The sequence below is a fragment of the Natrix helvetica genome (assembly GCF_964273705.1).
Source record: "Natrix helvetica genome assembly, chromosome: Z".
In the NCBI taxonomy this organism is placed as follows: Eukaryota; Metazoa; Chordata; class Lepidosauria; order Squamata; family Natricidae; genus Natrix; species Natrix helvetica.
Window position 1 is genome coordinate 79,605,757 of NC_138554.1, and position 25,803 is coordinate 79,631,559.

Sequence of the window (25,803 nt, forward strand, 5' to 3'; positions counted from 1 at the left end):
TGAAACTGGATAACATATGTCTACTAGGGGACTTCAATGCAGTGGTAGATCCAAAGAAAGACTATAAAACGGATAATAAAAAAATATATGAAAGGAGAACTCTACCAAATACATTCTTTGAAATGGCCCAAGAATTAAATCTAAAAGATGCTTGGAGAGAAATCAATCCACAGAAGAGTCAATACACATTCTTTTCAAACCCCCATAATTCATGGTCCAGGATCGACATGGTGTGGAAGGATCCAGAAATGGAGAAAGATGTAGAAGAGATAGAAATAACACCGAACATATGGGCAGACCATAACCCATTAACAATTAAACAGAAAGGAGAAGCAAAAAGGAAAAAGAGATGGACCATGAATCAGAGGGTTGTAAAAGAAAATAATTATGTACAGTATGTGGAAAAATAATTAGCATTTTTCGTAAAAGAAAACTGGAATGAACAGACAACTATTCAAAACCTATGGGATACTACTAAAGCTTTTGTGCGAGGCATTACAATAGCATACACAATAAGAAGAAACAAAGATAAAAAAATGATATACAGAGCTTCAGGAGAAACTGGGGAAATTAGAATATAAACTTCAGAAAGAACCTCAAAACAAAGAAGCCAAAGAAGAAAAAGAAATAATTGAACATAGATTAAACTTAATTACACAAGAAGAAGTGGCCCAGAAAGTTAGATCATGTAGGCAAAATTATTTCGAAAATGCCAATAAACCGGGGAGATGGCTAGCCTATAAACTAAAAAAAGAGAAAGAAAAGAAAATAATACAGCAACTAGAGGATGAAAAAGGGGTGATACACCACCAAAAGGAAGAAAAAAAATATAGCAGTAAGATACTTCCAAGCATTGTACTACCGAGAGGAAATAGAAGAGGAGGATATTAAAAGATATCTCCAGAGGAAGAATCTTCCAACCCTACCAGAAACAATAAAAGAAACATTAAACAAGAAAATAACAAGGCTAGAATTAAAAAGGGCAATCCAAAAACAAAAAAATAATAAACTGCCTGGCCCAGACAGAATTCCAGCAGAATTTTATAAAGAATTGCAAAAATCACTAGAGAACATATTATTAGAAATGTATAATGAAGTATTAGAACGAGCTAAGCACCAAAATCCTGGATGGAGGCACTAATAACACTAATTCCCAAAGACAATGCTGAAAAACAAAAGTTCCAAAATTTCTCGCTGCTAAATGCTGATTATAAAATATTTATGACAATAATGGCAGAAAGAATTAAAAATATATTAAACGGAATCATACACCCAGACCAAAACAGATTTTTATCCAACAGACACATAAAAAACAATATACGAACAATAATGGACATATTAGAATACTATGAAATACATCCAGGAAAACAAGCAGCATTGATATTAATTGATGCACAAAAAGCATTTGATAACCTGAATTGGGATTTTCTTATAAATCAATTAGCAGTAATGAACTTCGGAGAGAAATTCATCGGGATGATCAGAGCTATATATTCGAGTCAGAGGGCAAAAATAATACTAAATGGGGAAGCAACAGAAGACTTCAACATAACCAAAGGGGTAAGACAGGGATGCCCGCTATCCCCTTTGTTATTTATCCTCTCACTAGAGACATTGATATCACAAATCAGACAAAATAAGGACATAAAGTGACTGAAAATTAGAACACGGGAATATAAAGTGCAGGCCTTTGCAGACGATTTTGCATTTATCATAGAGGAACCCCTAGAAACTGGACTAAAACTATTACAGGATATAAACCAATTTGGTAAAGTGGCAGGGCCATAAATAAAGAAAAAACTAAAATATTAACTAAGAATTTAACCAAAAGACAAAATGAAGAACTGGAGGAGAAACTGGGAATTTCGAGGGCCAAGAAAATTAAATATTTGAGAATATGGCTATCGGCAAAATGTATTACAATAAAAGAAGATGATTACAACAAACTGCTACGACAGATACAAAAAGATTTGGACAATTGGACTAAACTACAGATATCACTAATTGGCAGAATCTCAAACAACTAAATAAAATGGTATCCAAATTTATTTGGTTAGGGAAAAAAACGCGTATCAAATACAAACTTCTACAAGATAGTAGAAACAGAGGCGGTTTTGGACTCCCAGATTGGGAGCTATATTACCAGGCGGGAGCCTTAACATGGTTAAAAGATTGGATCCAATTAAAAAATAAAAGAATCCTTATGCTAGAAGGATACGATCTCCAACTAGGCTGGCACGGTTTCCTCTGGGAGAGAAAGACTAAATACCATTCCTACTTTCAGAGACATATATTAAGGGATGCTTTGTTTAGGGTCTGGGAAAAAATATAAAAAACCACTACCTGAAAATCCCAAACTGGTTATCAACCATGGAGGCAATGACATATCCATATACTATAGACCTTAATAAAATGGTAAGATATGCAGACCTCTTAGATGAAAAAGGAGAACTAAAATCAGTACCAAATCTGAAAGCACAGGGAATAAATATGGAATGGTGGCCCTATCTACAAATTAAAACAAGATTTAAAAAAGACCGGGAACAATATGGAATATATTTGACACAAGTGGAATTAGATAAAATATTACTAGGAACGGGAGGAAAAATGATCACTAGATTATATAATTTTCTTTTAAAATATAAAATGGAGGAAGAGATGGTAAAGGAGACAATGATTAGCTCGGGAAGAAATTTTGGCCACAATATAGAGTTAGAAAAATGGGATAAACTGTGGGAAAGAAATTATAAATTTACGACGGCAGCACCTTACAAAGAAAATCTCTATAAAATGTTTTATAGATTGCATTTGCCTCCAGCGAGATTGGCCAAAATGTGCCCAAATCTATCCCCTAATTGTTGGAGATGCAATCACAAGCCTGGAAAGTTTTATCACATGTGGTGGACATGCCCCATCACAAGGAAATACTGGTGCAAAATTCGGAAGTGGTTAGAATAAATTACTGAGCGAAAAATAGAACTCAAACCAGAAGCATTCTTATTAGGACTACTGGATCAAAAAATGGACAAACAATCTCAAAACATAATCATACAAATACTCACTGCAGCCAGGATTGCCTTCGCACAAAATTGGAAAAAAAATAATACACCCTCAGATGAAACTACAATCAGGAAAATACTTGAATGTGCAGAAATGGACAAAATGACAATAGAACTAAAAGAAAGAGAAGAATCGGACTTCTATAAAGTATGGAATAAAATGTACAAGTGGCTAGAAATCAGAAGTCAAAACAGGAAATAGAGAATACAAATAGATGGAGATACAAATAATGAATATTACTTATAAGTGTTAATATTATGCTTGCTACATCATAGGACAAGGTTATAGTGATAGGAAGGCAATGCAGAAGGGAGAATTATAGAAGCTAAGCAGAAAAGCCGACATTGAAAGCTGTAAAATTACTCTATACTGTTATGTATGTTCCTTGTTTTGTTTTGTTTTATTGTGTTTTTTTTTCCTTGTGTCTTCTTTACTGTTTTTAAAGATTAAAACATTCAATAAAAATTAACTTTAAAAAAATCTGGCTCAGATATTGAATTCAGAGTCCAGATGGTCAGTTTTGTAAGTTGTATATGCTCTTTGTTTCTTTACTATTCATAGATTTTTAGCTGAATATACAGAATTACTGTATCTTGGATTGGTTGGATTGAGTAGTAACTATTGTATGTATAATGTGGTAATATAAAGTTGAGGAATTTGCTATGTTGTGTGTATTAAAAACATATAGAAGAGCCTTTGGTATAATCTGTAGCAGCCACACTGAATTAATATATACAGGTGAAACTCAAAAAATTAGAATATCGTGCAAAAGTTTATTTATTTCAGTAATGCAACTTAAAAGATGAAACTAATATATTAGATAGACTCATTACATGCAAAGCAAGATAGTTCAAGCCGTGATTTGTCATAATTGTGATGATTATGACTTACAGCTCATGCAAACACCAAATCCACAATCTCAGAAAATTAGAATATTGTGAAAAGGTGCAATATTCTAGGCTCAAAGTATCCCACTCTAATCAGCTAATTAAACCATAACACCTGAAAAGGGTTCCTGAGCCTTTAAATGGTCTCTCAGTCTGGTTCAGTAGGAATCACAATCATGGGAAAGACTGCTGTCCTGACAGTTGTGCAGAAAACCATCATTGACACCCTCCATAAGGAAGGAAAGCCTCAAAAGGTAATTGCAAAAGAAGTTGGATGTTCCCAAAGTGCTGTATCAAAGGACATTAATAGAAAGTTATGTGGAAGGGAAAAGTGTGGAAGAAAAAGGTGCACAAGCAGCAGGAATGACTGCAGTCTGGAGAGGATTGTCAGGAAAAGGCCATTCAAAAGTGTTGGGGACTTTCACAAGGAGTGGACTGAGGCTGGAGTCAGTGCATCAAGAGCCACCACACAGACAGATCCTGGACATCGGCTTCAAATGTCGTATTCCTCTTGTCAAGCCACTCCTGAACAACAAACAACATCAGAAGCATCTTACCTGGGCTAAAGAAAAACAGACCTGGTCTGTTGCTCAGTGGTCCAAAGTCCTTTTTTCTGATGAGAGCAATTTTTGCATCTCATTTGGAAACCAAGGACCCAGAGTATGGAGGAAGAATGGAGAGGCACACATTGCAAGATACTTGAAGTCCAGTGTGAAGTTTCCACAGTGCTGATTTGGGGAGCCATGTCATCTGCTGGTGTTGGGCCACTGTGCTTCATTAAGTCCAGGGTCAATGCAGCTGTCTACCAGGAGATTTTGGAGCTCTTCGTGCTTCCTTTCGCAGATGAGCTTTATGGGGATGCTGTCTTCATTTTCCAGCAGGACTTGGCACCTGCCCACACTGCCAAAAGCACCAAAACCTGGTTCAATGACCATGGGATTACTGTGCTTGATTGGCCAGCAAACTTGCCTGACCTGAACCCCATAGAGAATCTATGGGGCATTGCCAAGAGAAAGATGAGAGACATAAGACCGAACAATGCAGAAGAGCTGAAGGTCGCTATTGAAGCATCTTGGTCTTCCATAACACCTCAGCAGTGCCACAGGCTGATAGCTTCCATGCCACGCCGCATTGAGGCAGTAATTGCTGCAAAAGGCGCCCAAACCAAGTACTGAATACATATGCATGCTTATACTTTTCAGAGGTCCGATACTGTTCTAGGTACAGTCCTTGTTTTATTGATTGCATGTAATATTCTAATTTTCTGAGATTGTGGATTTGAAATTTTCATGAGCTGTAAACCATAATCATCACAATTATGACAAATCACGGCTTGAACTATCTTGCTTTGCATGTAATGAGTCTATCTCATATATTACCATGTTTCCCCGAAAATACGACAGGGTCTTATTTTCTTTTTACCTACAAAATATGGCTTGGCTTTTATTATGGGGGGAGGGTTTATTGTTTTGGGGTTGCTGTACGGCTGCTCTCTTGCGAGCGGGCTCCCAAAGAGCCGGCCACAGCCTCATGGGCAAATGGCTGTGTTGCGCTGTTGCACTAGCACAACACAACAGCCATGAAGCGACCACGTTCACGAGCAGCCACCCGGCAAACCCCCTTTGCAGCCAGGCACAGCACCATTCACCAACCTAGGGATATCACCAAGCTGCATGAACACCTGTTCACTGCCGCCTGGAACTGCTGCCGCCATCACCATCCCAGCCAGCTTTTTCCACGGCTTCTAACCTGAGTCTTTCGGCAATGGCATAGTTTAGTTAGTTTAGTTTAGTTTATTAAATTTATAAACCGCCCCCACTCCCCGAAGGGACTCGGGGCGGTGTACAGACAATAAATATACAATAAAACAACAAAGCAAAACACCAAACCCAGACAAACCAACTTAAGCACACAGTCCGTACAATAACCAAACTAACAATAGTTAAAATAGTTCCAATTAAAACCAATTAAAACCCCAAAATTTAAAAATTTAAAATGCCATCCAGGAGGGTCAGGATTATACTGTATTTCTAATTTACAATTACAATTGTGCCAGGCCTGCTAATTTGAACAAGTGGGTCTTGAGTTTCTTACGGAAGGAGCGGAGATCAACAGTAGTTCTAATATCGGAGGGGAGGTCGTTCCAGAGTGTTGGGCCCATCACAGAGAAGGCCCTACTCCTGGGCACCACCCGCCCGCATTGCTTAGCGGATGGTACCTGGAGGCGTCCCTCTCTGTGAGAGCGGATTGGCCGCAGGGATGTGTGGGGTAGGATGCGATCCCTCAGATAACTAGGTCCTGAGCCATGGAGCGCTTTAAAGATGACAATCAACACCTTGAAACGCACCCGAAAAGCCACAGGCAGCCAGTGCAGCTCACGCAGGAGCGGTGTTACATGGGAGTACCTAGTACTCCCCATTATTGTCCCCGCGGCTGCATTCTGGGCCAGCTGTAGCCTTCGGGTGCATCTCAAGGGGAGCCCCATGTAGAGAGCATTGCAGTAATCGAGGCGGGAAGTCACCAGGGCATGAGTGACTGTGCGAAGGGGATCCTGCTCTAGTAGGGGGCGCAATTGGCGCACCAGGCGAACCTGGTGGAACGCCCCCCTAGCCACGGCTGTCACATGATCATCCAGCGACAGCCAGGAATCTAGGAGGACGCCCAAATTGCGCGCCCTGTCCACCGGGGGCAATTGTTCACCCCCAATGGCCAGAGATGGAACATACTGGCTAAAGCAGGGCGCCGGTAGCCACAGCCACTCCGTCTTGGAGGGGTTGAGCTTGAGTCTGTTGTCTCCCATCCAGACCCGGACGGCTTCCAGACACCGGGACATCACTTCGACGAGAAGTGCTCCCAGAGCAGCCACTGCCGAAAGAGTTGGGTTGGAAAAAGCAAGGCTAGGATGGCAGTGGCAGCAGCCGTGGAGGTGCCCTGGCTCCGTAATGAGAGCTGGGCCTGCATCGTGAGGCTGGGAGGTGGGTGAACGAGAGCAAAACAGCCGCTCTTGCAACCCCCCTCACCAAATTGAATGGTGCAAAGCGCCATTCACTGGCATTTAGAAGGCGCCAAGCCGCGGGAGCCTGGCGGCGGCGAACAAACACTCACATGGCTTGGCGATACCCCTAGGTCAGTGAATGGTGCTGTGCCTGGCTGCAAAGGGGGTTTGCCGGGCGGCTGCTCGTGAGCATGTTTGCTTCATGGCTGTTGTGTTGCGCTGCTGCGACAGCGCAAGACAGACATTTGCCCATGAGGCGGTGCCCAGCTCTTTGGGAGCCTGCTTGCAAGAGAGCAGCCGTCCAGCAAGCCCCCTCTTCAGCTGGGCACAGTGCTGCTCACCAACTTAGCGGTATCCCGAAGGCACCAAGCAATGCGATCACCTTTGCTTCCCCCCAGGTTCCCGCGGCTTGGCACCTTTGGGATACTGCTAGGTTGGTGAACGGCACTCTGTCTGGACAGAGGTGGGGGTTGTCCAGGGGGCTTATATGCGGGGGGGTTATATTTTTGCCCACCGGAAAAATGTGGCATGGCTGTATTATGAGAATATGTCGTATTTTCGGGGAAACACGGTAGTTTCACCTTTTAAGTTGCATTACTGAAATAAATGAACTTTTGCATGATATTCTAATTTTTTGAGTTTCAACTGTAATGTAATAATGATATTGTACCAATACTTTAAATGTTTGAATATTATTAAAGTGTTGGTCAAATTATACATTTATACATTGATTTGTGGTAGTCCTCAACTTACAATCATAATGGAACTTGCCAATTATATGTAGAAATTGTGAGTCACTATATGAGGTACCCATATGATTACCTCACTTAATGACCCCAATCACTACTCTCCCTATTATAGTTATTAGCAGAGCCTGAGGTACCACAGAGGTGGAGGAAGCTCTAGGAGACCTGGTGCATGCCCAGGTTTGCATTGCAAAACCTTCAATTCAGATGTTGCCTCTGTTACGTCTCCCAGGACCTCGCCACTCCCTTTCCATGCTCCCTTTCCATGCTCCCCTTCCTTCATCATTGGGGTTGTGGCCATTCCTAAAATTATGCCCACTTCTGGAACAGTGAATGTAGCCACAACTGCGCAGAATGGCCATGTGGCAGAATAGCTGCTTCTTAGAGGAAATCTATCCGAAAAGGTAAGTAGTCAAGCCATGATGTGGGGTGGGAAAGACTGTACAACCAGTGGAGTAGTGAGCAGATCCAAGCCCTTTGAGGCCCAGCAAGGCAAGATAGGGGAAATGGTGGAGAGGGCTCTGTGGCATCCTTATGATTGGTCAGAAGGGTGAGTGAATTGCCAAGTGAAGCACAAGGTGCTACAGCGGCCATACATTTGGGTATGAGTCCTAAATCTCTTTTTTTCAGTGCTATCTTTATTTTGAATGGTTGCTGAATGAATAGTCATAAATTAAGGACTGTCTATAATGCTAGACAGTTGTAGGTTATTTGAACATCAATCCTAAATCTGTTTATAACCCTTCAAATCTTTGTTCATAAAACCTCAGTCTTTCACGTTTCTTTGGCTAATTTGCTCACTTCTTTCCATCTTTTTGTAATTCCTTTTACTTGTTTTTCTTCTTCTTTTCTTCTTTTCCCTGTGTTTACTGCAGGAGAACCAGCGCATGCAGCAGAAAATAGAATCTATATCCAAAGAGGTGTTTGACCTCCAGGAGACAGTTAATTGGAAAGATAAAAAAATTGGGGTATGAGATTATTCTGAGGTGAAAAATGATTAGGAATAGACTGGCAAAAGTTGACAAGATTGGTAATGGTTTCAGTATGCAGAGGATCTGAATATAGTGATTACAAATACAGCAATGAATTAGATAAAAGAAATTAATGCTGGATACTAGAGAATAAAGTACCATTCAAGAGGATGTGCATCAATATATTTATGATAAAACAGAATGATTTTTCAGTACTTCCAGTGTTGCAGTTAAGTTTTGTATTTGGATGCTAGTTGTTTATGATTAAAAATTAAATATAGGTTTGAGAATGGGGAATATGAACCAACTGTTTAGTGAACTATGGATTGCCTATAGGTGCAGTTCTCTCTTCACTCAGTTCTTGGGAATTTACTGATTGGTGGACTGCTGGGGAAATTATTTTAAAGCTTACCAATTTGCTAACTGATTGGCTTCTGGGAAGCAGGTATTCTATAAAATCTAGCGTACAAATCAGAATCAGGGCCATGGACAGAAATTGGAAACTATATGGTTTCCTTTTTCTTTTAATGTCCTTTCACTAAAAACTCTGGTTGACAACATTGTTTCATTTAAATTATAAATCATAATACCATACATATAATTTTGTAGGTCTGCTATCAAATCCAAAGGTTTATATCTGAAAATCTTAATGCATCACAGAGTATTATATTTTCTTGCTGTGTACGGTTCTAGGTTTTGGATAAACATTTTAATAATGTTATTTGGTACAGTTTTATTTGCAAAATAGAATTACTAAAATTCATGGTTTTAATTTAGTTGCATTAAGTTTAGTATGTCTGAACTGCATATGACCAAAATTCAATTCAATCATAATTTATGTGATATATTTTATAATTCCATGTTAGGTTTGGGATTTATTTGTGAGAATGAAAGGCTTAGTCATTGTGGAAGAAATATTACGCTGGAATTATATTTAAAGTGTATATGAAATATAATGACCAAGACATATTTGACAGATCCATTATAACTGAGAAATTCTAGTGCTAAATATGACTTTTGTGTCAAACAGAAGATTATGTAAAGCTTTTTTCTACTTTTTGTTTAGTACTCTTCTTGTATTTACAAGAAATCTATTTTATCTATCACACATTCTTTTTCTATACTATTTCCTTTGTGCTACTTGGCTGTAACCAGGCTCTAGAGAGACAAAAAGAATATTTTGACTGCATTAGAATTGAGCGAGATGAGCTCAGAGATGAGCTGGCTAACCTGAAGGAAACAATGAAGAGAGGAGAGGTATGTTAGCAGTAGTACTTTTTACAAATGTAGGTTGGGGAATCAGACAATAGGTAGTGTAATGGAAAGTACAGCATCATTACCACATCATTTTCTCCTTTGTACTAATTCATATATGGAAGCAATAGTGTTGTAACTTTTGATTATGTCAGCTAAGTAAAGAGTTATCTGTAAAATAATTTTTTCTGATAGATATTGTTAATGTTGCTTCCCCCCCTCCAGAAACATGGATTAGTAATAATCCCAAATTGTGATATTAATCATGAACCAGTAATTGGTGCAATTACAGTTGTATCACAAGAAGCTGCTCAAGTTTTGGAATCAGCGGGGGAAGGACCACTAGGTAAATAAGCATTTTCTTAAAAGATTAAAATTATATTGGGGCTTCAATGAATATAAATTTAAAAATTATACCAAAAGAATTGTACTTTTAGACAGATCAGCCCTTCAGTTCTATGTAATTATTTCCAGCACTCCATAATTTTTTTCAAGCTTAGAAAATTTCTGTAGATATACAGTAAATTTCTATTTTTAAATATTTAAATTTAAGTAGCTATGTATTAAGAATCCTTCCTATAGAAAGTATTCCAAGTATGCTGCATTGAAATAGCTGGCTGGAAACTGACAATACTAATCAGTTTCACATCTTAGCCTTTTGTTTGTCTCCTAACCTCACCCCCCTCCTCTTTGGAATTTTCACTTTGGCTCTGGGATAATTAACCAGAAAAGAATTGCCGTAATATTTATATTAATAGGAAAGGGACAGATTACAAAAAGTAAGCAGGCACACAATAGGGTGTACACCTGGCTGTTTGTGTATTATCCCTACACCTATTTAAATAAGCATATTCTTTTGACTATATTCCCCATTGTGTACCTACTTACTTTTATAATCTATTGTCTCCAACCTCTCCACTGTACAAGGGTCAATAGATACAATGTATACTGGTTATAATTGTGATCACATAACTGACAGATATTGCAAAAGTTATAAATGCAGGCATTGGTCATAAAGTTATTTCGGCACTGTTGTGACTTTGAATAGTGCCTGAACAAGGCAGTTGGTAAGTGAGGATTACTATATTCATTAACTATAAGGGTTAATGAATCTAACTGCTTAGTTGGCCCTATGCCTTAAGTTACAATTTTTAAAGTGATCTTGCTGTATTTCAGTTATGCCCAAATCACCCTCCTCAAATTTTATTTGTATTTGCAAGTTAAAGATAGTCTTAATCCACTATTTTGTAAATTTTGTGTGCTAGCTTTGTTTTAAAAAGGCCCACCTGTTTTATTGTGAGTTTTCAGATGGAATTCTAACCATATAAAAGTAGTCTTCAAAAGCCTTAAAATTTGGGAAATTAAACTGTTTGTTTGTTCCAGATGTTAGGCTACGAAAGCTAGCAGGAGAAAAGGAAGAGTTATTGTCACAGGTAAGTCTCCTGAAGATTTCTAAAGTGACGAAATAAACAACTTCCCATAATGAGGTTCTAATTAAATAAAAGAAACTACAGTTGCTTCATGACTTCCACAGTTAGCTTTGTTTGGGCCATGGCAAAACCTTTTAGCAACAATAGGTAGTGAATTTCTGCTGTATGTATTAGATACTTCATATATGTATATGGCACACTCTATTTATTTGTGTATTTGCAAGATTGATATTTCACCTTTCAGTCCTGAATCCAAAACAGCAAAGTGTTTCCTCCTTCCTCCTCCCCAACCTTGAGAAATAAGTTGTGCTGAGATTTAGTGATGGCTCAAAATCATTTAATAGGTTTCTATGGCCCAAAGTGAATGTGAACTTAGGTCTCCCTAATACCAATCCATCTTTATGCCACATTGATTACATCTGCAGAGAAGAAAATATAAATAAAACCAGACTATTCTAACAATAGAATTTTTGTTTCAGTTAAAACCATTCATATAACATAGCAATTTATTCTGTGCAGATATTCACAACTATTTTTCCTATAATCTTAGCATTTTAAGGGATGTAGATATTCACAGCTAAATTGCCAATTTATTGGAATAGCAGATCCTATTCAGACAAAATTTATTTAAAGCTGAAAACAATCGCACTGGATTCCTAATTATAGTAGTAGATGCTAATTATTTGTTAAAAATGATATCCATTCATTTTAGATAAAGAATAAATAAAGCTTGAAGTGAAATACTGAAAATATTGTGTTATTTTAATTTCAGATTAAAAAATTGAAATTGCAATTGGAAGAAGCACAGCAGAAATCCTCTAGGAATGACAGCACAAATTCTGATTTAACAGGACTGGAAAATGGTTCTGATTTGCAATTAATTGAAATGCAGAGTATGTTAATTCATTCAGTATTCATAGAAGTTGCACTTTAAATAGTCATGTCTTAATTTCTATGCAAATTTTCAGTTTGCATTTTGCAATTTTATACCAGATGATAAAGCAGATTTAATGAAAGTATTTGTATATAGTTTGGATGTATATGATACAATTTAAAATAAAATGAGAGAATATTAAGGAAAAACAAGCAAAGTCTGGTACCAGTTGTGAAATGTATAGAGTTCTTGTCATAACCAAAGAGAATGGAAACTACAGAAATAAAACCTGTTTTTTGTTTGAGCTGTTACATTCTCTCTTGACACTATAAGAAATATCTTGACCATTAATTTGTATAATCTTTTGATCTATCAGTCAGCTGTCTTTAAATAACCACATTTTCATTGTATTTAAGATTAAAATACTGTTACACAAATCATTCTGTTTTTTATATTCCAATAAAAGTGTTGACTAAGCTCCTAAGATCTTAAGTATTTACCTCATTAACTTTCAGGAATAAATATTGAAAAATATCAGTTTCCAGAGTTACTTAATTGCCATATTCAGTGCTCTGTTTCTCTCCACAACAAACATTTGCAATAAGTAAAAGTTTAATTGGTGAATTTGGAAGTTTGATTCACAGTCCTTAAATTCTAAATTTTCTTGTCTTTAGGAGATGCCAACAGACAAATAAGTGATTTCAAATTTAAACTTTCAAAAGCTGAACAAGATATAACTACTTTGGAACAAAATGTAGGTATCTTTTAAAATGTTGATATATTCCAACTTAAGGGCCCTATACCTCCTCCCCCTTTATTTTTTTCCCTACATCATCACAAAATATACCTCTCTTGCACCACTAGTATGGGAATCCTATCACTATATTATCAGGCCAATGATGTACAGGTTTTGATATTTTCTTAAGAGGACCACTCTTCAAGCAAATAGTGTAAATCTATATATAAACTGATGGCCAGGAAAGATATTTGGGCATCTCAAGTTAAAAGAAATGAAAGAGGACTATGTTAGATCTAGAAACAGTGCACATCAACATTTACACTGAGAAAATCTTTACTTATAATCAGTGATAATATCAATGTCATGTTTGCATTTCATTTGAATTAATTAGTATTTTGTTGAGTTTCTGGGTATCACTTGACTACGTATTGTTGACTTCATTGGTATTTGTATTGGTTCCTTGGGAAGAATAGTGAAAAATAAATGTTTCCCATTTAGTGCTTTTAAGGAAAGGTCAAAGTTACATTGAATCTTCCTTGCATGTAGGAAGATAAACAAATCATTGATCTTTTAGGTTTTAAGACTTGAAGGACAGGTGGTGAGATATAAAACTGCTGCAGAAAATGCAGAAAAAGTAGAAGATGAGCTGAAAGCAGAAAAGAGAAAACTCCAGCGAGAGGTAAGTATCTCCTTTTCCTTTCAGTGAAAACAGATTAGTAATAGTATAGTAGTTGAGATGTGAATAATGTGTGCTACATTTAAAGATAGCTTGAGATTATTGTTATTTCAAGGTAGTATAAATACTCTGTCTATACAATTTCTTACAATTGTGGTGTGAAATTGTGTGTTCGCAGAACTGCCAGAAATCAATCATTTGCAGAAATCAGCATCTAATACCAGGCTTATTAATATTTAGCAATATCATAATAAAGCAAAATCATAATAATATTGATTCATAAAGAATCAATATATAGGAATGCAAATGTTCATTTTATATCCAGGAGCTACCTAGACTAGGAAAGGCCTTTTCTCTGGTTGTAAAAGTACTCTGAATTAATTTCCTTAGGGAGGTAGGGCTACAACCAGAATCTTTTCAGATTAAAGTTTTTTATTTTTCCACTTTCATAACATATAATCACATGTATACTATTACATAACCAACATCATATTGTATTGTTAAATGTTTACATCAATTCATCTTACCAACAACTCCCCAAAACCAATTATTGGCTCTTCTGCTCTCCATATTTGTGCTTTATCCATCACATTATTCTCCCTCTCTCCTCCCTCTCCCTACCTCCTTTCTTCCCTCTGTCCTTCTCTTCTCAACTTCCCCTTCCTCTCTCCTTCTCCCTCTCCAGTTACCACTTCTCATTTCTCTCCTCCTCTTCCCCCCCTTTCCCTTTCTCCTATCCCTCTATTCTTCCCTCCTTTCTCTTCTACTTCCCACTCTTCATCTCATTTACTTGGTGTATTTCCGCTTTTGAGCAAGCTCCCTTTTAGATTGATGGTATTTATAATTCTTTTTCAATATGCATATTTAATTTTTCTCCTCTTTTTTAGTAAAAAAAGTGATATGACAGAAAAGTATACATATACAGTGGGGCAAAAAAGTATTTAGTCAGCTACCAATTGTGCAAGTTCTCCCACTTAAAAAGATGAGAGAGGCCTGTAATTGGCATCATAGGTAGACCTCAACTATGAGAGACAAAATGAGAAAACAAATCCAGACAATCACATTGGCTGATTTGGAAAGAATCTATTTGCAAATTATGGTGGAAAATAAGTATTTGGTCACCTACAAACAAACAAGATTTCTGGCTCTCACAGACCTGTGCCTTTTTTCTTTAAGAGGCTCCTCTGTCCTGCACTCATTACTTGTATCAATGGCACCTGTTTGAACTTGTTATCAGTATAAAAGACACCTGTCCACAACCTCAAACAGTCACACTCCAAACTCCACTATGGTGAAGACCAAAGAGCTGTCAAAGGACACCAGAAACAAAATTGTAGACCTGCACCAGGCTGGGAAGACTGAATCTGCAATAGGCAAGCAGCTTGGTGTGAACAAATCAACTGTGGGAGCAATAATTAGAAAATGGAAGACATACAAGACCACTGATAATCTCCCTAGGTCTGGGGCTCCACGCAAGATCTCACCTTGTGGGGTCAAAATGATCTCAAGAACGGTGAGCAAAAATCCCAGGACCACATGGGGGGGGGGGGCTAGTGAATGACCTCAGAGAGCTGGGACCAACGTAACAAAGGCTACCATCAGTAACACACTACGCCGCCAGGGACACAAATCCTGCAGTGCCAGACGTGTCCCCCTGCTTAAGCCAGTACATGTCCGGGCCCGTCTGAAGTTTGCTAGAGAGCATTTGGATGCTTCAGAAGAGGATTGGGAGAATGTCATATGGTCAGATGAAACCAAAATAGAACTGTTTGGTAGAAACACAACTTGTCGTGTTTGGAGGAGAGAGAATGCTGAGTTGCATCCAAAGAATACCATACCTACTGTGAAGCATGGGGGTGGCAACATCATGCTTTGGAGCTGTTTCTCTGCAAAGGGACCAGAACGACTGATCCGTGTACAGGACAGAATGAATGGGGCCATGTATCATGTGATTTTGAGTGCAAACCTCCTTCCATCAGTAAGGGCATTGAAGATGAAACATGGCTGGGTCTTTCAACATGACAATGATCCCAAACATACCGCCCGGGCAACGAAGGAGTGGCTTCGTAAGAAGCATTTCAAGGTCCTGGAGTGGCCTAACCAGTCTCCAGATCTCAACCCCATAGAAAACTTTTGGAGGGAGTTGAAAGTCCGTGTTGCCCGCGACAGCCCCAAAACATCACTGCTCTAGAGGAGATCTGCATGGAGGAATGGGCCAACATACCAGCAACAGTGTGTGTCAATCTTGTGAAGACTTATAGGAAACGTTTGACCTCTGTCATTGCCAACAAAGGATATATAACCAAGTATTGAGATGAACTTTTGATATTGACCAAATACTTATTTTCCATCATAATTTGCAAATAAATTCGTTCCAAATCAGCCAATGTGATTGTCTGGATTTGTTTTCTCATTTTATCTCTCATAGTTGAGGTCTACCTATGATGCCAATTACAGGTCTCTCTCATCTTTTTAATTGGGGGAACTTGCACAATTCGTGGCTGACTAAATACTTTTTTGCTCCATTGTATAATCATTGTGCTTTTAAATCCCCCCCCCCCACCTAATTTTGGTCGAGATGTAGACCTGGTTACAATTCCCAGCTATTCTCATCATTATCTGTATAGTTATACATCTTTACATGCCTCCAATTTGTGATTCTGTCTTTTTATCACAATAGTTTTCCATTGTAGGTATATTTTATGTTCCTTCTCTATTTTTCTATACCTTGAATTAGATTACCCTTAGTTATCTCTAAATGACAATCTTCGCTGTTCAGTATTCATTACACTTTCCTTAATGTATTGTATAAAGTAACAAGCGGTAAATATCTCACTTTGTTCATCATCTTAAAGGTTCTACTGTATATATGTCCATGTTACATAGATTTTGATCCATGATTAGTTTGACCAATGCTTAGTTGAATTATTGTCATATTCACTCAATTCACAACTCAATTTAATTATCATGTTAAAAAGGTAAATCACAAACCTCTGCTTTACAAGCTCTCCATATCAGTTTCATATTTATCCATATTCCATATATTTTAACTTTTATTTATTATCTTTCCATTATCATGTTCAACCAGATAGCAACTCCATTTTATTATCATATTTAGGAATAAAGTCCTTATCTTAACTTTATATTTTCCCATATAGTAGTTTCTAATTATCTGGTTTTTTCCTGGTAAGTTTTTTGTCCCACTTCTCCGTTCCTGTTTTCCCCCTTTTCTTTATGTTAACAGATCCACTCCCTTCAAGTTTCCCCAGGTTACCAAGTGAATAATTTTTATTCCTCTTTGTTGTAGGGTAACCTGCTGCTTCAATTTTCCTTATACCACTAACAGCCTCCAAGATTGCTTTTGTCAGCTTTCTTTTGCCTTTTGTTGGGACACCTCCCCTTTTCACAATTTTCCCTACACCATTGCGTGGACCAAAAGAGTTTTTGTCTGCTTTTTATTTCCCTTCACTTCTACCCCTTCAAAGCCTTGCCCCCCTTCTTCTTTGAGTTCTTCTATAGCTATCTGCTTCTCTGGATTCAAAATTCTAATTAGGCTTGATTTTACTGATTATGTATATACTTTAAAATTCCACATAGTTCTTCAATTTCCCAGTTTTCCATGATGTCCAGTTCCAAAGTTACAGTTAATTATATGGTTATGCAGTTCTTATTTCAGAATTTAAGTTTGTCTGCTTCAATTGCTATGGAGAAAAACAATGGTGGCCATCTTAGTCTTTTGTTCTACCTTAATGTCTAGATCCAAAATTGCAGTTAGTTATACAAATCCCACTTCGAGACTCTAAACCAGTGGTAGTCAACCTTTTTCTACCTACCGCCCACTAATGGATCTTTCTTGATGGAAAAATTTCCTTACCGCCCACCAGTTTTGTCCTTCGACTTCTCCTCCTCCTCCTTTCCCCACAACCCCACTCCCTTCTAGCAGTGATGATGTTACCTAGTTTGGTAATGAAATGTCTGTAGGAAAACCACCAAGCTCAGAAAGCAGCAAGGATCCCACTATCCCCCACCTCCTCTTTCTCCCTTTCATTCTCCTTTTTGTCTTTTCTGCTCCTTCCCCCCCCCCCAAGCTCAGAAAGCAGCAAGGATCCCACTATCCCCCACCTCCTCTTTCTCCCTTTCATTCTCCTTTTTGTCTTTTCTGCCCCCCCCCCCCCCTTCTAGCACTTCACAAGCTCAGGCGCGACCGGAGATGTTTCTCTTCTCAGAAATGTCTTCAGTGGAGCGGTGGCAGCCTGGCAGGCTGAGCCTGCATCCCTTTCAGGAGCTTCACTGAGGAAACTTCTCCGGTCGCGCCTGAGCTGGTGAAGTGCAGACAAGCGCCGTCCCATCGCCAGGGAAACAGTGAGTGAGGTGAATCGCGTGGTTGCTCAGATCACACGGGCGCAGCCCAACCGGAGAAGTTTCTCTTCTCAGAAATGTCTTCTCGGGCTGCGCCCGTGTGATCTGAGCAACCACGTGATTCACCTCACTCACTGTTTCCCTGGCGATGGGACGGCGCTTGCCTGCGCTCCACCAGCTCAGGCGCAACCGGAGAAGTTTCCTCCCCTTCCTCTTCCCACGTGTTTGCTTGTGCACGCGCTTGCGCTTGCCTGCCCACTCGCACAAAAGGAGGTTTTAACCTCCGAAATCCCCACCACCCACCTGGAATCCCAAAACGCCCACTAGTGGGTGGTAGGGACTAGGTTGACGACCCATGCTCTAAACCACCTTAAATTCAGACCGGAAGAGAAGCTGGGGCCATCTTACTCTTTTGCTGAGCGAAGAAAAGCGAGGAGAAGAAAGCAAAACAAAACAAAAAAACCTTCATATTTCCCAGTTTGGATTCCATTATTATTCTGTTGTTATTCTTTCCCTTACCGAGTCCGGTCTCTTGTAGCTGCTCGCAATATATCACTTGAAGACAGGCTTGCGATCAGCTATCATACTTTCCAAAGTTCTGATTTATGGCAGTTAGTTAATTAAAACCTCCCGCACAGTCAAAGTTAGGCCAAGGTTAAGTAAGAAGAAGTGCTTTTTTTTGGGGGGGGGGGGTGTTAAGATTTATCAATTGGAAAAAGTTCAAACAAAATAAATCTTTCAAAGTATTTGGTTTCTTTTCTTTTTCAAATCCAAAACCAAGTTTAAAATTTATATTTGAGTGGGTTTATCATTTCTCTGCTTCCCCCTTTCTGTCCAAAAATTGATTCAAGTAAATAGCTTTTTTTGGGAGAGGGCTGGTGTTTCAACCCTCCATTTTCCCTTTCTTTCTTTCTTTTTGAAAAAGTCGTGATCTGACAATCTATATTATTTATGTTCTCCAGATTTCTTTGCCATTTCCAGGTTTAATTTATGGTTGTGAGTTAGATAAATTATCTTACCGGCCTTTCATCCCTTCCGAACTCTCCTGTTGTTCCTTTTGCATTGACAAGAAGTTCAGCATCTTGTCAGCCATATTTATAAACTGTTGCTCCGACGCCGATTCAAAAGACAAATCTCCGACCTGCGAGGGCTCTGTTGCCTCCCTCTGGGTCTAATGAGATGCTGCCCTCTTGCCCGCTCCCCCTCCGGAGGGCTTCCGGTCCAAACGGACCTCGAAGCCAGTTTGTCAGACAGGGTTCATGTGAGGCTCTTGAGAGCCCACACCTCCCACGTCCGTCCAGCTGAAGCACTTCCTGTTGACCTGCAATCAGAATCTTAAGTCTCTTTCTATTTTGTAAATAAAAGACCTCATGAAGAAATCTCAGAAAATTGCAAAATGAGGAGGGAAATATGTCTTATCAAAATGAAGAGAAGAAAAACATAATCCATGATTTCTACAAGAAATACAAGGATGATGAATGTAATATTGAAGAAAAAGCACTACAATGTTTTAAGAAAGTTGAATTACCCAAGGTGTCAGAAGATATAAAAAACATGTTGAATGAAGATGTCAGAATGTCAGAATTAATAGAGGCAACGCAAAAACAGAAAAATAATAAATCGCCAGTCCCGACGAGTTACCATCAGAACTATATAGAGAACTACAAGATTCTCCAAGACAAACAATAATTGAGGTATTTAATGTGGTATTAAGAGAAGCAAAAACACCGACTTCATGGACGGAGGCAAACATTGTGCTGATTCCAAAGGAGAATACTGATTTGACATTAATTAAAATTATAGGCCCATATCATTGCTAAACTCAGATTATAAAATATCCATGACAATAATGGCCAAAAGATTAAAGAGGTTCCTAAATGAATTTATTCATGTTGGTTTCTTATAAAAAAGACAAATAAGAAATAATATGCGGACAATATTGGATGTACTGAAATATTATGAAGTGCATAACGAAACACAAGTGGCATTGATATTTTTAGATAGAATAAGGAAAAAACCAAAATGATAGTTAAAAGGAATCTCAGAAAATTAGAATTTCGACTTATTTAGAACATCAATTTACCCCATAGCTGATGAAACAGGGTTTACATAAACTGAAAGCATGTGCTTTCTGAAAGCATATATCAAACCATATATGATGAAATTGCCATCGCATTTTAGGAAACAGAAACCAAAGCAAATTTATGTTATCCAGGTACATGATTAGATATTTAAGATTTCAAATTTTCTCTGTTTTGCCTTCTGAAGCACCCCTTTTTCATTTTCATATTTCACAGTAAGATACTAGGAAGAATATGCAGAACGTCTGTACAGGTATTCCTCATTTAGTGACCACAATAGGGACAGGCAATTCAATCATTTAACTTTGTAACAGCACTTATGATTTTACTTAAGCTTTCCTATGCTTACAAAACTGCAAAAGCTATAAATGCAAGGATTAATTGCAAAGTTACTTCTTTATCATTGTCACTAAGTGAGGACTACCTTTATTATCGAGTGACAGAATTGTCAAAATAATAATTCTATGTCTCATTTCTTATTCGTGGAACCTTAATCATATTTTCTTAGAATCCTAAGCCACTTATATTTAACTTGTATTGTCAAAATAAGAATTGACTTACATTATTTTGATTTAATAGTGTGAGATTTGAAAAAAAAAAACCTCTCAGATAAAAATGAGGAGACCTTGAACAATAGAAAACATTTATTTAAAATATATAAAAGATAAAAGATTTTTGCAAAAGGGTCTCACCAAAAGGAAAGAACGCTGTATAGGTCTGAATACATGTCTTAAAAACATTTTCAACAAAGCAGAAAAACAATCCAACGCCCCAACTTATCATTGGCTATCTGAAGTTATAGAAGTTTTTGGCTATTCCGCAACGATTTTCCAAAACAGAAATCCCCATGGAAATACCCTTACAACATTTCTTCATAACAAGACTATTAATCATAACATAACAGCTTCCTTCCTGCCACTGTGAGCAACAAGGAGCTACTAAAGCTGCATGCTGTGCTGATATCTAAAACTAAAACTGAAAGTGAAACTTCTTTCCTCTTCCGAACTACCACATTGGAAAACTTGCTTTTGGTAATGTATATTTACTTAATGTGTTGAATTGTTGCAGAAATTGACAGGCTTTAGACTTCTCAGGATACAGGAAAAGTTTATTTGGCAGCCAGGTTCAGAAACGTTAGCCCATGGCTAACATTGTGAATTTCTGAACGACCTTCATTATCGAAACATGCATTCTTATACATTCTCAAAGACAGCATAACAGGGAAACACTTAACTCATTTCTTATTGGTTACCTTGAGGAAAAAGCCTTATAAGGAGATGGGGATCTTACTTCTCCTTTTCTTACAGGTATGGACTACGTGCCATTAACGAACTTTAATTGAACCGTGTGGTTTTGGACTTTTGACATAGGGACATTTGCTGGAACATGTTGTGGTTGAAGGCTGATGACATTTCCCTGTCCCTTTAAGCAAGCTTCTAACTGTCCCTTTTATGCCACGTCTTCATTCTTACATTTTAATCCATATTTTATTCTACTTTATTTCCTCCCTTCTAGACTCTATTAATATCCACAATTGAGTCTAGCCTGTTAGATTAACAATATAAGCATGCAGGATACAGAATAGCAAAAAAGCAAGGATACAAGCAATACACATCTTAGGGCTTATCTTTCAAAATTACTTTCTCTACTTCTAAGAGTGCAATTTGAATATCATCTTCCTTGAGGATATGTGGGATTAGGCTTCCTATTTAACATTAACTCCTTTTCAGCCTGTGTTTCTTTTATAGACTTCATAACGAGTTGTTTAAGCAAGGGTATTATGCAAGGGAGGAAGGGTAAACTTGCGATTCCACATAATAAAAGAAATAGCATTTGCTTGATTCAACCTGTTCCCGGTAGCCAAGAGAACCAGACATCTGTTCCTTGTACTTTTTGACCAATAGAAGAAGCTCGAACTCGTAGTTCTTGGACCAACCCTCGGACTTCCCCTGATCTATTTATATAGAAACAGCAAGCTTTTCCCACATAAGAAGAAGACTCCATTTTCCCCTACACACACTCCTATGTTCATAGAAAAGGCATGGGCTCAGAGGTTCTTTTCATTAGTCCAGACCTGTAAGGTTCCTGCCAAGTACATACCAGTTAGGGGCTGTAATGGAACTTCTTGGTCAGGGTCCATTTGCCTATGCCTGAGAACTGGTCCTTCAAAGAGATAGTGGGAACTGGTGTTTCCAGGGGGAAAATGAACACAAAATCCCATGATGGATTGTATTGAAAGTCAAACGGGAAGGCGGGGTGGCTGAAATGGCCTTGTGCACCTTCCAGTAGTCAGATTCCCCTCCCAATGGTTAAAAACGAGTGAGGGTGGGAGTGAGAAAGTGACCTTCTGTTGGAAGAGCTTGTGAGCATAGGGAGACATGCTGCAAGTTAATTTCACATTTACAAGGGTTTTCCTGGGGGCAAGGTACAGTTCAGATTGTTCCTCTGACCCCACAGGAATGCCAGGTTCCTGATATAGTTTGATGCACAAGGACTATCGTAGGTTTGTTGTTGTTGTTGTTGTTTTCAAAGATCTGGCTCAACTGAAACAGCATGATAAGGTAAAGATCCAGCAGACAGACACAACCAATATTTTTGACCCACGGCAGGATCAGACTGATTGATTAAGCTATAAATGCAAGGATTAATTGCAAAGTTACTTCTTTATCATTGTCACTAAATGAGGACTACCTTTATTATCGAGTGACAGAATTGTCAAAATGATAATTCTATGTCTCATTTCTTATTCATGGAACCCTAAAGGATCATATTTTCTTAGAATCCTAAGCCACTTATATTTAACCTAACTCCAGCACTCTTTATAGTCTCCTTTTCTCAATTGTTGCAGGGGTCTGTTTTCCCTATACTTTGCCCCTTTTCTTACAGGGTTTGTCAGATAATTGACTTTAGGTGTTGGAATTGGCTTACGGTTCTGTCCCCAAGCATAAATGATGCACCGTTGGCAGGAGCAGACCTGTTCCACATCCTATAACGTGATTCCACCCTGTTCTTCGGGATTTTTAGCATCCACGGATCTTTCTTCAAGAGCAAGGGGTGTTGCTTGGGTATTTTCGCAACATTCAAGACGTTATCACTTAACAAGCTCATTGCCAATAACAGCTGGAGCCACAAAAGGCTCATAATTGTCCCTCACACAAAACTTCTCCTAACACAATTCTTTTATCCTACTGAATCACCACATCAGGGAGAGGTTATATATAGTTTAAGGAATAGCAATATCAGCTTTGGGCAACCCACAAAACCAAATCTTATTTGCTAAACATATCACCCAGAATCTGAAAACTCCTATTACACTGCAAAGAACCCATTCCCATGGTTCCTCAAACATAAGTGTCATTAGATGATTCATTTTCCTCTTGATTACAATTAATGATCTTAGCCTCAGCACCCGTCTTCCTCTGGAGGGGACAATTCCTGAGGGATGAATATGCAATACAACAAATAAGTACATTCACTAAAGTGAGGGATAGTACAGTTATGACTATGAATACTTGGCTTGCCATTTCCTGACAGGTACTCACACTTTCTAATACATCTTATATCTAATAAATGGAACGTTGTCTTCCTCCTCCAAATCATCAGCCGTACATCGAGAAGTCAGCTTCCAAGGGGGTGACTTCAGTAGGGCCTCTTCTGCTCCGTAATTCTGCCCATTGCCAGTAGGGCAGTTTTTAGGGGGCGTTTCTTTAAGCATATCACTAGAGGACAGGCTTCTTCCTGGTCTGCCTCCCAATACTCATCAACAGCTGGCTTAACTCGAATCCAGTGAATCCAAAACTTGGATTCCAACACTTTTACTGCAAGTGGAGAACACATGACCACAGTATATGGGCCCTTCCATCTAGGTTTCAAATTCTTCCCTTTCCAGTGTTTTACCACACTCTGTCCCCCATCTGAATATTATGACTGGAAGTTGTTAAAATGGTGGGGTAAGGGAGACACAATACTGTTGGATTTATTCAATTATCCCACCATTTGATTCACCCATGAGGATCCCAGCTGTCCTAGGTCCCTTATATGATTTTTCAAATTATGGCTTATAACTGGTGGCCGTCCAAACATCATTTCAAAAGGAGATAATTTAATTCTTTACATGGAGTACATCTCACAGACCAGAAAGCTAAGGGTAAGGCATCTACCCATTTAAGGTGGGTTTCAAAACACACCTTATCTTTTCCTTAACAGTGCAATTCACACATTTGCTTAATTTCTTTCCTGAGGCACAAAGTTTGTGGGACTAAAACAAAACTTTTGTGGGACCAGGCAGGAATCTCTGTGCTAGCACGGGGGAGGGGGGGAAACAGAGCAGCCACCTTGAGGGAAAAAAGTTGCTTTTCCTTATTTCCTTGCTACTTGTCTTTCCCTCATGTAGATAGCTCTCTTCCTCATTTCCCTTTGGATTGCAGGGACCAGGCTGGATCCTCTATGCTAGCACGGGGGAGGGGGGAAACAGAGTAGCAATTCACACATTTGCTTAATTTCTTTCCTGAGGCACAAAGTTTGTGGGACTAAAACAAAACTTTTGTGGGACCAGGCAGGAATCTCTGTGCTAGCACGGGGGAGGGGGGGAAACAGAGCAGCCACCTTGAGGGAAAAAAAGCTGCTTTTTCTTCTTTTCTTGCCGCTTTTCTTTCCTCTGTGCCAGCAGCTCCCTTCCTCATTTGTCTATTGACTGTAGTGCCCAGGATCCTCTTTAAGAGAAGGGGAGAATTTAGCAACTGGACTCACACCTGCCATTGTAAAAAGGGCCCAACCTTTACACAGGAGAATGATAAGGGAAAGTTTTTTGACACAGGAGCACACTTGAGCATCCCCCCACCCCCACCCCAATCTCTGCCCGTTAGTGGCAGAGCAACTTCTCCCCTCACTGGGTGTTATGCAAGGGGAAGCAGCCACAGCAGGGAGTGGCGAGGAAGCCTTGTGCAAAAATGCACGGTCCACACAGGTGAGGGGGGACATTAAGTTATGTGGGTGGGCACTCGAGTTCGTGTGATAGCGGGCAACTATGTGCTTTTGGCACCCGAGGCGAAAAAGGTTCGCCATCACTGCCCTATACTGTACCTGTGCATTTTGTTTTTGTTGCCTAAATGTAGAACCTTACTCTTTTCACCATTGAATTTCATTTTATTAGATAGTGCCCAATGTTCAAATTTGTCAAGATCCTTCTGTATCTTTAGCCTATCTTCTGGAGATCATATTGACTATTCTCTTATTTTCTTCAACCTCAGGATCTAATGTGGTATATTGCTTAAAGGTTTTGGTAAATGCATTCTAGGAATTCCCCTGGATTTTCATCCTGTTTTTGTTGAATTTAATAGACCTTCCCTAAATTCTTAACTTTTGTTTGAATCCTAACAAAACTAAGGTCCAATAGTTTTGCAGCTGAATGTACTAGGTTCCTAATCTGGTTCCTTCAGTAACCATGACCAGTCTAGATTTTTTTTTTACATGATCCGTCTGCAAAGGCTTATTCATGGTTACCTTCACCAGCCTTCTTTTCTCTGTGGTTAATAAAATTTCCATCAGACTTTTTATGTCAGCCTAAGCAGACTGGTGAGTTCAGTAAAATTGATGAATTTGATTTTTCCAATTATATAAATCACCCATTGAGAATGGAGCATATATCCACACCTTACATAGCTCCCCCTCAGCCTCTGGCAATAAAATTCCCTTAGGGGCAATTTGAGTTTTTATCTCAACTGCTCCCTTG

At 38.8% G+C, this 25,803-nt stretch overlaps 1 protein-coding gene across 1 annotated transcript in view; it reads left to right on the top strand.

The window, feature by feature from the left end:
* LRRFIP2 (LRR binding FLII interacting protein 2) overlaps positions 1-25,803 on the top strand; it is a 196,214-nt gene that overhangs the window by 161,865 nt on the left and 8,546 nt on the right. Inside the window, exons 21-27 of the mRNA XM_081932888.1 lie at positions 8,564-8,656; positions 9,815-9,916; positions 10,139-10,259; positions 11,297-11,346; positions 12,116-12,236; positions 12,892-12,971; positions 13,531-13,635. Coding sequence (XP_081789014.1) covers positions 8,564-8,656; positions 9,815-9,916; positions 10,139-10,259; positions 11,297-11,346; positions 12,116-12,236; positions 12,892-12,971; positions 13,531-13,635 — 672 coding nt within the window. The remainder of the gene's footprint in view (positions 1-8,563; positions 8,657-9,814; positions 9,917-10,138; positions 10,260-11,296; positions 11,347-12,115; positions 12,237-12,891; positions 12,972-13,530; positions 13,636-25,803) is intronic.